Genomic DNA, 12,101 nt, shown 5'->3' with positions numbered 1-12,101 from the left:
TTTACGAGGGTATGTTTGGCAGCATGAGTGAAGGATGCTTTGTTGCGATATAGGAAGCCGATTCTAGATTTAATTTTGGATTGGAGATGCTTAATGTGAGACTGGAAGGAGAGTTTGCAGTCTAACCAGATACCTAGGTATTTGTAGTTGTCCACGTATTCTAAGTCAGAGCCGTCCAGAGTAGTGATGCTGGACGGGCAGGCAGGTGCGGGCAGTGATCGATTGAATAGCATGCATTTAGTTTTACTTGCATTAAAGAGCAATTGGAGGCCACAGAAGGACAGTTGTATGGCATTGAAGCTCGTCTGGAGGTTCGTTAACACAGGTTATTTAACACTTGTGGTCAATCCTCAAGAGGCAGGTGGACAAACAAAAACCCACAAATTCTGACAAACTCCAATCATTGATTATACAAGAATGGGCTGCCATCAGTCAGGATGTGGCTCAGAAGTTAATTGACAGCATGCCAGGGCAGATTGCAGAGGTCTTGAAAAAGAAGGGGAAAAAGAAGTATTTACTCTTTGCATCAACTCCATGTAATTGTCAATAAAAGCCTTTGACACTTATGAAATGCTTGTAATTATACTTCAGTATTCCATAGTAACATCTGTCAAAAAATATCTAAAGACACTGAAGCAGCAAACTTTGTGAAAATGTATATTTGTGTCATTCTCAAAACTTTTGGCCACGACTGTACACATGCAGACACGTATGTGCACAAACACTAATGATGGGGGGAAAATCGATACAATTACATATCGGGATATTATTTTTGACGATATATCATATCGTATTGACAATTTAGCAATATAATTCATGCAATAATTAGATAATTTAATTTCTTGTTCTCCTGTTTATTTTCAAATTGGTTTTAAGTTTTTTTCCCGTGACTGATCAAAACTTGTTTTCTCATGGCTTTGTCTCGTCCCTCTGCAGTAGACAGACTGTATATACTGAACAGAAATATGAACACAGCATCCAATCATTTAAGCGATTTTACTGAGTTACAGTTCATATAAGGAAATAAGTCAATTTTAATTAATTAATTAGTCCCTAATCTATGGATTTCACATGACTGGGCAGGGGCCCACCCACTTGGGAGCCAGGTCCACCCACTGTCCAGGCCCAGCCAATCAAAAATGTGTTTTCCCTCACCAAAGGGCTTTATTACAGACAGAAATAGTCCTCAGTTTCTGGGTGACTGGTGACTGGTCTCAGACGATCCTGCAGGTGAAGAAGCCGGATGTGGAGGTGCAGTGGTTGTGAGGCCGGTTGGACACACTGCCAAAACAACGTTGGAGGTCAAATTCCTTGACTTTTTTCACCTTTTATTATGTTACAGCCTTATTCTAAAATTGATTAACTATTTGTTCCCTCATCAATCTACACACAATACCCCTTAATGAAAAAGCAAAAACAGGTTTTTAGAATATTTAGCTAATTTATGTATAAAAAAAAACGGAAATATTAAATTTACACAAGTATTCAGACCCTTTACTCAGTACTTTGTTGAAGCATCTTTGGTAGCCTCAAGTCTTCTTGGGTATGACGCTACAAGCTTGGCACACCTGTATTTGGGCAGTTTCTCCCATTCTTCTCTGCAGATCCTCTCAAGCTCTGTCAGGTTGAATGGGGAGCATTGCTGCACAGCTATTTTCATGTGTCTCCAGATATGTTAGATCGGATTCATGTCCGGGCTCTGGCTGGGCCACTCAAGGACATTCAGAGACTTGTCCCGAAGCCACTTCTGCATTGTCTTGGCTGTGTGCTTAGGGTCGTTGTCCTGTTGGAAGGTGAACATTTGCCCCAGTCTGAGGTCCTGAGAGCTCTGGAGCAAGGTTTCATCAAGGATCTCTCTGTACTTTGCTCCGTTCATCTTTGCCTCGATCCTGACTAGTCTCCCAGTCCCTAACTCTGAAAACCATCCCCACAGCATGATTCTGCCACCACCATGCTTCACCGTAGGGATGGTGCTCCAGACGGGACTTTTGGCATTCACGCCAAAGAGTTCAATCTTGAATTCATCAGAGCAGAATATCTTGTTTCTCATGGTCTGAGAGTCTTTAGGTGCCTTTTGGCAAACTCGAAGCGGGCTGTCATGTGCCTTTTACTCAGGAGTGGCTTCCATCTGGCCACTCTACCATAAACGCCTGATTGGTGGAGTGCTGCAGTGATGGTTGTCCTTCTGGGAGGTTCTCCCATCTCCACAGAGGAACTCTAGAGCTCTGTCACAGTGACCATCTGGTGCTTGGTCACCTCCCTGACCAAGACCGTTCTGTCCCGATTGCTCAGTTTGGCCGGGCTGCAAGCTCTAGGAAGAGTCATGCTGTGGGGATGGTTTTCAGAGTTAGGGACTGGGAGACTAGTCAGGATCGAGGCAAAGATGAACGGAGCAAAGTACAGAGAGATCCTTGATGAAACCTTGCTCCAGAGCTCTCAGGACCTCAGACTGGGGCAAATGTTCAACTTCCAACAGGACAACGACCCTAAGCACACAGCCAAGACAATGCAGAAGTGGCTTCGGGACAAGTCTCTGAATGTCCTTGAGTGGCCCAGCCAGAGCCCGGACATGAATCCGATCTAACATATCTGGAGACACATGAAAATAGCTGTGCAGCAATGCTCCCCATTCAACCTGACAGAGCTTCTTCCATTTAAGAATTATAGAGGCCACTGTGTTCTTGGGGACCTTCATAGCGGCAGAAATGATTTGGTACCTTTCCCCAGATCTACAGACATTTCCTTCGACCTCACGGCTTGGTTTTTGACATGCACTTTCAACTGTGGGACCTGATATAGACAGGTGTGTGCCTTTCCAAATACTGTCCAATCAATTGAATTTAACACAAGTGGACATCTCAAGGACGATCAATGGAAACAGGATGCATCTGAGCTGAATTTCGAGTCTCATAGCAAAGGGTCTGAATACTTAGGTATTTATGTTTTTTATTTTGAATACTTTTGTAAATGTTCTAAAAACCTTTTTTCGCTTTGTCGTTATGGAGTATTGTGTGTAAAATTGCTGAGTTTTTAAAATGTATTTAATCCATTTTACAATAAGGCTGTAATGTTACAAAATGCGGGAAAAGGGAAGGGGTCTGAATACTTTCCGAAGGCACTGTATATGGCCCTGCTCCAAACACCCTGTAGATGTGATGTATGCTATAGTATATACTCTCTGTAGATACAGTACAGTAAGGGACATGTGCCAGGGCTGAACATAAGAACCCAGAGGCAAATCTGACATTGTTTCCCAGCCAACAGGGTCAATGCAGGGGTAGTAGAGATGAGATTAGTTTTACGGCATTAACAACTGTTACGACCGCTCCTGGCAAGGCCTGCAGTACAGTATGTAGATGGGACTGTTTTCTCCATTCCCAGACTCACAGTAAGCCCGTTTGTTTAACTGTGTTTATGAACCACAGCCGGGCAGCTGGTGCAGCTGGGGAACAGGTCATGTGGGGAAAGGAGAAGGATCAAAGGTTTTGATAGCAGGTTAAATACAAGAGGGAGGGCGAGACGGGGGAGACAGGGAGGTGGAGGGGGGTTGGAGGGGGGTGAGACAGGGTGGGAGGGGTGAGACAGGGGAGCCTTGTGGGGAAATGAGGGATCAAAGGTTCACGTAGATGTCCAGTTAAATACAATAGAATGAGATGGGGAGGAAGAGACAGGGGACAGGGAAGGCGGAGCCGGGGAGAACAAGATGGGGTGACGGGTAGAGATGGTGGGGGGGGATGAGACAGGTGATGGGTTGGACGGGTAAGGGGGATATAGAAGTAGACAGGTGTGAGATGAGGGATTGAGATGAGAGAAGGGTAGACCAGAACAGGGCTTGATTAGAGTGACAGACCACTCAAGATTGAATTAGATCAGGATCAAGTTGCCATAGAGGGAAAGAGCAATTTCCAAAAAGGAATTTATCCCATTGACTTTCTTCAACCCTTTTACAATTTTACCCTACTGAGTCAGCCCAGTTCAACAGGACCCACATGCTTCTTATCATCCGTTGCATCATGCTGATGATGCTAGCTAACAAATTGAGTTTCTTTAAGAGGAGACTTCATCGTGGTGGATGGAATGGCACTTGGACGATCTCTGATTAGGTTGTAGCTATTAGGTTATTGAATTGAAAAATAGATCCTGAAAGCTCTTCGATTCCCTATCTGTTAGGAACTTCTCTCCAAGCCTAGATAAGAGAGAGGGGGAAGCAGGGAAGTAAGCGCTCCGTGAAATATATGTCAGATGGGCAGATACGTTTATAGACCAGTTATATTTAGAGCTCAGGCGGGTTAAAGAGCCAGACTCCAATGCCTTTAAGCGTGTCAGATAAGAGCTAGAGAATTCCATATACGTTTTAATATGGAACTCTCGACCGGAAATGGTAGAAAGTCCCTGTATTAGGGAACCACGTTCAACACTTTCACTGGATGTGGGAAACTGTAAATAACTGTGGGAAGTGTAGGATGTGTGTTGCTTGTCAACATCCTTGTAGACGTGTGTTCCTCTAATCTGTATGTATCTATATAAGTATGTGCGCACTTTTATCTGTGTCTCTGTGTGTCTTCCATCCGTTCTGAACAGGATGGAATAAAAGAAGCCTGTCTCATTTGGTTTCACACCTGCGTTCCCACACTGGGGGCTGGGGGGTTGAGGTAGGAATAGAGGTAGAGAAGGAAAGAGGGAGGGATCGATGCGACTGGAGGAGTTATCGACTCCTGGAAGGGGAGCTTCTGCAGAGCTCGGCTGAATATCTCCTCTCCTGTCAGGGATAAAAAAAATCCTCCCCAGGCAAAGAAGAGTCAGGCCTGATCCCCCTGGTTGGACTGGGATTACCCACAGGACATCTACTATAGGGGGCCTTCGCCATCTAACATTATAGATATTACGCTCTTATTGAATATTGCACAGTGCCGGCATGGCATAAACACCCCTTCTGCTTCAATATCATCTTTGCTTGAGTGTTTCCATATTAGAGTTTTATGTGCGGTTTGTGTGTATGTTTGTGGCCAGTGAGGAAAGACTGTGCCAGTAGAAAGGCTCGAGGAACAGTGGGTGGATAGACTGAGGATATTGTCTGTACTGGGCTCAACACCTTCCTTTTATTTATGGGTGTTTACTGTATACACATGCAGAGGCTCGCTCGACCTGTCAATCCAAAGTCAAAAGTTTTTTTTATTCAACTGACCAAATCCGGTTTAATGTTCTTCAAAAGGATATTCTCCCCCTCGTATTTATTCGAACACATTTGTTTTTATGGGTTTATTTGTTTTTCCACAGAGTGCCAAGCCCTGTTGAGTGAATTCCCCCCCCCCCTCATCCCCCACCTCCATCCCCAGTCGCCGGAGGTACCATGGTTCCCCCCAGTCCTGGCGGAACCGTAGCCCAGTCCAGGGTGCCTCGCCCTGGGTACTGCCTCTGCCTCTACCCCCCTTTTTTGCTGCCACTGCTGCTGGTGCTCACTTCCCTGCCTAACCTCTCTGACGCCTTAGGTAAGTAACACACTACAGATTTATGTTTGTGTCGGTGTGTTTAGTTCATGTGTCTGTATGGTATGCCCTCCAATTGGTCGATTTGTTTATGTGTAGGTTTGTCCGTTTTTCTGCATGGCTGTCGGTGCATCCTATCTCTCTACCTCACCCTCTCTCTATCCCTCTCTCTCCCTCTATGCTGACAAGCGTCTGTAACAGTGAGTTGTGTTGGTCAACGCTAGCTGCAGTGAGTGGTGACGTGGTGTTGGGCTGGAGGTGGACCGGTGAAGGTGTGTCTGCCTGTCTGTTTCTGCGGTGATGGGTGTTTAACAAGATCTGTCAGGGCCGTGGTGGTTTTATTACACCAATAAGCAGCACACACACGTCAGCGCTTATCCGATTGTCACCTTCGTCAAAGCATGCCAACAGATGCCTTGTCTTATGGATCGACAGTAAGACAGGTGAACAGAGAACACATCTCATTTTAACACTGCAGCACAGAAAACGCTACGGAAGTATGTGGCACTGAAGAGCATGAATGGTTTTTTGACACTGATGAGCAGTGAGGGGAAGTCAGCCTATAGTTAGTCATCACATTGCGGCTACTGTATGAAAGCATGCCTTGATATGTCTTACAGTTCAACATTTTAAGGACAGTGTGTTACCTAGAGGTATTACTGCGAAGTGTTGCTCTGTGACTAAAAGAAAATAGCATCCCAAAAAGAGCAGTCTGAACCACCATATTTCTTACACTGACGGAGTGCCCGTGTTAATATGTGTTTTGGTTGGTGGCTAGGACCTTGCGTTTTTCTTGACCATGTAACCTGACCAGGAAAAAATTATAGGCCACTTCTGTAATTGGTATGGATTTACAGTGAACCTGAGAGATCTGGTCAGACTTGTCCAGACGGATCTAATTTCCAGCCTCCAGTCATAGTGGGGGTGATTATAGTATCATGACACCCACTTGCTACCTGCTGACGCACATCTGCACATTACACCTTCCCAGCACTGCTATTAGATAATCATAGCCATGTGGTGTTTCATTATGATAGGCCAGATATATGTAAGTCTGAAGTCTATCATTATATCTCACTGGCAGCCAGGGAGTCAAGGAGTCAAGGCTACTCAGCCTTTAAAGGGACGGACTGCATTCTAGACTATCCTCACCAAATTTGAAACACGAATTTCTCATGAAAGGAAAACCAATATGTATGTCTTGTTTGAATCCGAACCAAAGGCTCTAACCAGAACAGAATGCAGCTGGAGGCCGGTAGTTGCACCCATGTCATTGGAATTGGTTCCAGTGTGCAGCGGGAATAGCACAATAATGTCTTTGAAAGTGACAGTGCAGAAATGTAAACCAATGTTGAATGTGAAATCAACCCTCTAACACAGCTCCCCAAAGTACTGCCTGTTCCCGAGTGCAACACTTCACAACTGACAGAGTGTGTGACGGTGTGTGGTAAAAAGGCTCCAATAATACTCTGTTTTTTCCCCCCGAAAAGTATTGTTGAGGTTTCTCTCGGTTTCTGCTCAGGCACTTTACCTCACAGCTCAGAGGTGGGCTGGCTGCTATGTGACTGGTACACACTGAAGTGTGAAGTTAGCAGGGGAGGGAGTAAAAGCCAGAGAGCTTTTCCGTCTCTCAGTGATTTTTGGGGAGTTATTGCAGTGTTTTTTTTCTTCTTCAGCTGCTCTGCCTCTCTATTGTAGAACTGAATCAACACAGGAGGAGCTGGCCCAGTGATAGAGTGAGTGACAGACAGAGGTGGGAGAGCGGTAAGAGGGAGGTTGTTATGGTGAGGGTCAGGCCGGCTTTGCCCTGATGGATAGAACTGATTCCGCCACTGAGGAGGAGTTAAGCTGGCTGCCATGGTAACAGACACAGAGGGATAGAACTCTGGGCTTGCCGAAGAAGAGTCTGACATTCTAAGATGGGCAGAGAGACATAGGGAGGGAGGGACAGTATGAGACCGTGTGCGAGAAATAGGAGAGAAAAGTGTATGAAGTAGCTTGACAAGATTATGGAATTTTTGTGCCTGAAATAGATTTTTATTTGCTGTTAGTAATAAGCATTACTGCATTTCGGAAACTCTAGCCGACATGGCACGTTCTAAAACTAGACCGTTCAGATCAAGCACACTGTGTTCTAAAACTGCATACAACTGTCTTGTCTGTTAGAACTGGACTTTAGAAACATAAAGAGTATAAATGAAAAGCCAAATGTATGTACTAATGCAATCCTTAAATCCTTTTACTCAAAATGGTCTCCTTGTTTCATTGTAATTTACTGCAGAGGCTGAAAAGGGTATGTGTGATATTAATACATTAAAGCCAATTATCTGCTGTGAATTTCCACGACACCTTTTCATACACCCATGTAGCACCCACCCAATCTGTGCTGCATAGTGGAGTAGCGTGGCCCAGGGTAGTGAAAAAACCTTCTCCTGTGAAGCTGAAGCACATCTTTTATAGATGACACACAGGAAGTCCTTGGTTATGTCCTCTAAATGATAGCCAGGAAGTGAACTGTACTTAGCGGCCAATCACCATGTCCATCACGACTCAGTGATGTCATGTATCTCTCTTCTTGTCCACGGCTTTGTGCTAGTTAGCATCTCTTGAGAGAGAGCTGTCTATCTTTGGGTAGATCAGTTGGTAGAGAATTGTGCTTGCAATGCCAGGGTTGTGGGTTCAATTCCCACAGGGGACCAAGTATAAAAATGTATGCACTTACTGCTGTAAGTTGCTCTGGATAAGAGCATCTGCTAAAATGTAAATTATGATTAATGTATATTTACATGGGGAAAATATTAAGCAAAATCTTTTTAGTACCATCATTCTAAATTAATGTTTAATCATTTGGATGTGTCTGTCTATCTATCTGCTTATGGATGCTTGTTTTCTGAACTGCATTATGTCTTGGACTCCTGGCTACAGAATTTCCCTATGAGGACAATAAAGTTTTAATTGATTTGAATTGTCTGTCTATCCCAGCGGCGCCCAAGTTTACCAAGATTCCCGGAGACCAGATTGGGGTGTCGGGAGGCGTGGCCTCGTTTGTGTGCCAGGCGTCAGGTGACCCCAAGCCCATGGTCAACTGGAACAAGAAAGGCAAGAAGGTCAACTCCCAACGGATAGAGGTGAGCTCACTCCATTCTCCACTCTGTAAAGATCATATTTGTCTATTAGCAATTTTTAGGGGTTTTGTTTTGTTACTTGTTAGACCTGCTCTTCTCTCCTTGTTTTTATTCCCCTGAACACTGGCCTTTTCCTTTCGTTCCCAATTGGTCTCCTTCCTGGTTACTCACCTGGTTTCTGTCTCTTCCTGGTTCTTTGTCCTGGTTTCTGTCTCCTCTTGTTTTCCCCCTCATTCCAAACGGTTCCTGACTGTTTCTCCACTTTCTGTTTCCTGACTGTTTCCTATCTCCTCCTCTCCCCTAGACGATAGAGTTTGATGATGGAGCAGGGGCAGTGCTGAGGATCCAGCCTCTCAGGGCCCCCCGGGATGAGAATGTCTATGAGTGTGTGGCCCGCAACACTGAGGGAGAAGTGGCCACCACCGCCAAGCTAGCCATCATACGAGGTGAGTGTGTGTGTGTGTGTGTGTGTGTGTGTGTGTGTGTGTGTGTGTGTGTGTCCACAAGAATAGGAAACAAACAAACATTTTACCAACTGTGGACAATGCTATTTCTAGGGGGTTTAGGGTTAAGGTAGAATTAGGGTTAGATTTAGGTTTTGGAGTTACGGTTAGTTTTAGGATTTAGGTTTAGGGTTAAGGGTAAAATTAGGGTAAGGGTTAGGGTTAGGGAAAATAGGATTTCTAATGGTTATAAATTGTGTGTGCCTACAAGGTTATTTAAACAGGACTGTGTGTGCGTGTGCGACTGAGTTCCTCTTTATGACCATCTTCATTACAGTACAATTGCTAACATGCATTGGTAAAAGTAGCCTTGTGGCTACAGTCAGTGAAACAGAAGTGTATGTGGACCCAAACTGTGAATCCTTTTTCATTGTTTTCACACAAAATGCATTCAATGACCACATTCTCCGAAATCCATGAACCCTTTTGTCATTCGTACTCCGCCACCTGCAAAACTATATATTTGCAGCACATGTTTTCAAATGCTAACACACTGTTTCCAAAACTGTTAAAACACACATTCAAAACAGAATGATTGCAAATGTCGTGCATGTCTGCAGTAACCAGATTGAAATATATAGAAAATCTCAGCAGAATATATAATCATTCCAAACACAGCTGATTGCAATTTCAGCTGAAAGCCGACACAAGTGTCCTGGATTTAGTCTCGTTACCAAACAGACAAAAGAGGACGGCTTCGTAATAATTTAGTTTGGAAACTTGGATCAAGGAAGACAGGTTGTTGGGGAGAGAAGAGCGGCAGGGTTGGATTAGACATTCCAGAAGACACTTTACAAGATGCATCGCCAGAGAAGACATAAGATGTGATGTTGATGAGAACTTGTGGCCAAATGCAGGAGAGAGGGAGAACTAGAACCCTCACAGTACTGTACAGTACGAGTGATTATACTATACATTTTGTTGATGTTTTTTTTTGTAATTATTATTGCCGCCCTGGAATTTCAGGAATTAGGTTTTTTTTCTCAGCTTTTTATTTTTCACAAGTAAATTACTATATGTGTCACGTTCTGACCTTTATTTTCCTTTGTTTTGTCGTTATTTAGTACGGTCAGGGCGTGAGTTGGGGTGGGCAGTCTATGTTTTGTGTTTCTATGTTTTTCTATTTCTGTGTTCGGCCTAGTATGGTTCTCAATCAGAGGCAGGTGTCGTTAGTTGTCTCTGATTGAGAATCATACTTAGGTAGCCTGGGTTTCACTGTAGGTTTGTGGGTGTTTGTTTCCTGTGTCAGTGTTTGTGCCACATGGGACTGTTTCTGTTTGGTTATTTCACGTATTAGTTTATTGTTTTTGAATTTCATAGTGTTAAGTGCTTTTCTTATTAAAATTGTCATGAACACTTTACCACGCCGCATCTTGGTCCGAGGAGGAAATCTGCCGTTACAATATACAAAGATATAGAAATAAAGTCTATATTGAAGAAAATTGCTGCATTTCTGATTTATTCTTGTTATACTATACTTCAGTACAGTCAAAGTGAAAAGATGTTATTTTTATTCTACAATGAAATACTGATGTCTGTGAAGAATCATTCAAACTTCAGTGAGAAGTTCATAATTCATGTAATGCTCCCTGTTAGTGTTTTCAAGGTCAGTGTGTTATGAGTGACGGTGTATGCCTTCTGAGTGAGAACTCTTGCCAGTGTTATGGTCGAACAAGCTTATTTTGAGACATGTATGAAGTGTTTTGGTGGTTTTGAGTGAGTTTTGGAGGTGAGATTAACTGTTTGGCCAAGATGCACATTGGTAATGCAGACTGTGAAGCTTTTTGAAAAAGTGGCTTTAGTATTGACCAATGCTTGTTACAATTGAAATAAAACTGTAATACTGTCTATTTTAAGCACACACATCTTGCACACACATTCACACACCTGCTCACACAACTGCTTACACAGTCTCTCCCTTTGTTCCCTTCCCTCTCAACACAAGACGTGACAAACACCCTGCTTACACCCTTCTATAGCAGGACAGAAGGAGCTGTTCTTTTTTAGCCTGAGAGTTAGTGTGATTTGGCTGTGTTGAGGACCAGTTAGCATGTGATTTAGACTACAGCTTCGCTCTCATAATCACTTAATTTGTTCGGTTCCCAGACTGAGATGGTGTGAATCTAATGTAGCTGAGTCTGGCTGTAAGCCTAGGAGCTGTGGACTGGGCTTAGGCCCAACACAGGAGAGGGGGATGGAGGGAGGGAGAGAGAGAGAGAGCGGGATGGAGAAGCGGGATGGATGGGATAACGACTCCTTTTTACATGGGAAAGCAGAGGATTAGAACTGGGCTTGGACAGGGACCCAGTTCTGCAGGAGGGAAGACGAGGAAGAGAGGGATGGAGGGATTGAGGGAGGGATTTACGGGAGGATGTAGGGAGGAGAGAGAGGGGATATAGGGAAAGATGGACGGGGACTCAGTGGGGGAGGAGGGCGAGTAGTGACACAGCAGGAGAAGGAGCGGAGGAGAGAGAAATAAGAGAGGAGGTATAGAAGAAAATAATGAGGAGTGAAGGAGGGAGGGGTAGATTTGGCAGGCTTGTGGTATTCAGCAGAAGGCTGGTAGCCTGGGGAATAGCCTCCTGTCCATCTGTTCACAGGCCTGTCATCACTATACATACACACCCAACCCCCCCCCCCCAACTCTGTGTCTGTGGGACATTACTACATAAACCCTATAGCCCTTCAGTGTGGTGTGTGTGTGTGTGCGTGCTTGCGTGCGTGAGTGTGTATGTGTGAGACATTAAATCATAAGTTTTTTTTCCTCAATAGAGCTGTGTATATTCTGAATTTGAATTTGAACTTAAGCCCCTTATGTGGACAGAGGTGTAGACTTACATTCGATGATACTTTGCAATCTGATTCCAAGACCTTGACTGCACCATAGACTTAAATAATGAAATAATAATGCATATTTGTATATAGATATAGATATATATATATGCTTCAACCGCCTACCACAGAAGGACTCAGGATCCTGCTGTCAA

The 12,101-nt window shown here is 44.1% G+C and overlaps 1 protein-coding gene across 9 annotated transcripts in view; it reads left to right on the top strand.

Annotated features, from left to right (window-relative positions):
- ptprsb (protein tyrosine phosphatase receptor type Sb) overlaps window positions 1–12,101 on the top strand; it is a 101,589-nt gene that overhangs the window by 16,353 nt on the left and 73,135 nt on the right. For all 9 annotated transcript variants that reach the window (XM_031806640.1, XM_031806635.1, XM_031806636.1 and 6 more), the window contains exons 3-5: window positions 5,278–5,489; window positions 8,469–8,614; window positions 8,916–9,057. In XM_031806640.1, coding sequence (XP_031662500.1) covers window positions 5,351–5,489; window positions 8,469–8,614; window positions 8,916–9,057 — 427 coding nt within the window. In that variant the 5' untranslated portion in view covers window positions 5,278–5,350. The remainder of the gene's footprint in view (window positions 1–5,277; window positions 5,490–8,468; window positions 8,615–8,915; window positions 9,058–12,101) is intronic.

The sequence above is a fragment of the Oncorhynchus kisutch genome, linkage group LG27 (genome assembly GCF_002021735.2).
Source record: "Oncorhynchus kisutch isolate 150728-3 linkage group LG27, Okis_V2, whole genome shotgun sequence".
NCBI classification, from domain to species: Eukaryota; Metazoa; Chordata; class Actinopteri; order Salmoniformes; family Salmonidae; genus Oncorhynchus; species Oncorhynchus kisutch.
Note: the sequence above shows the minus strand (reverse complement) of the source record. Positions and strands in the feature narration are given on the sequence as shown.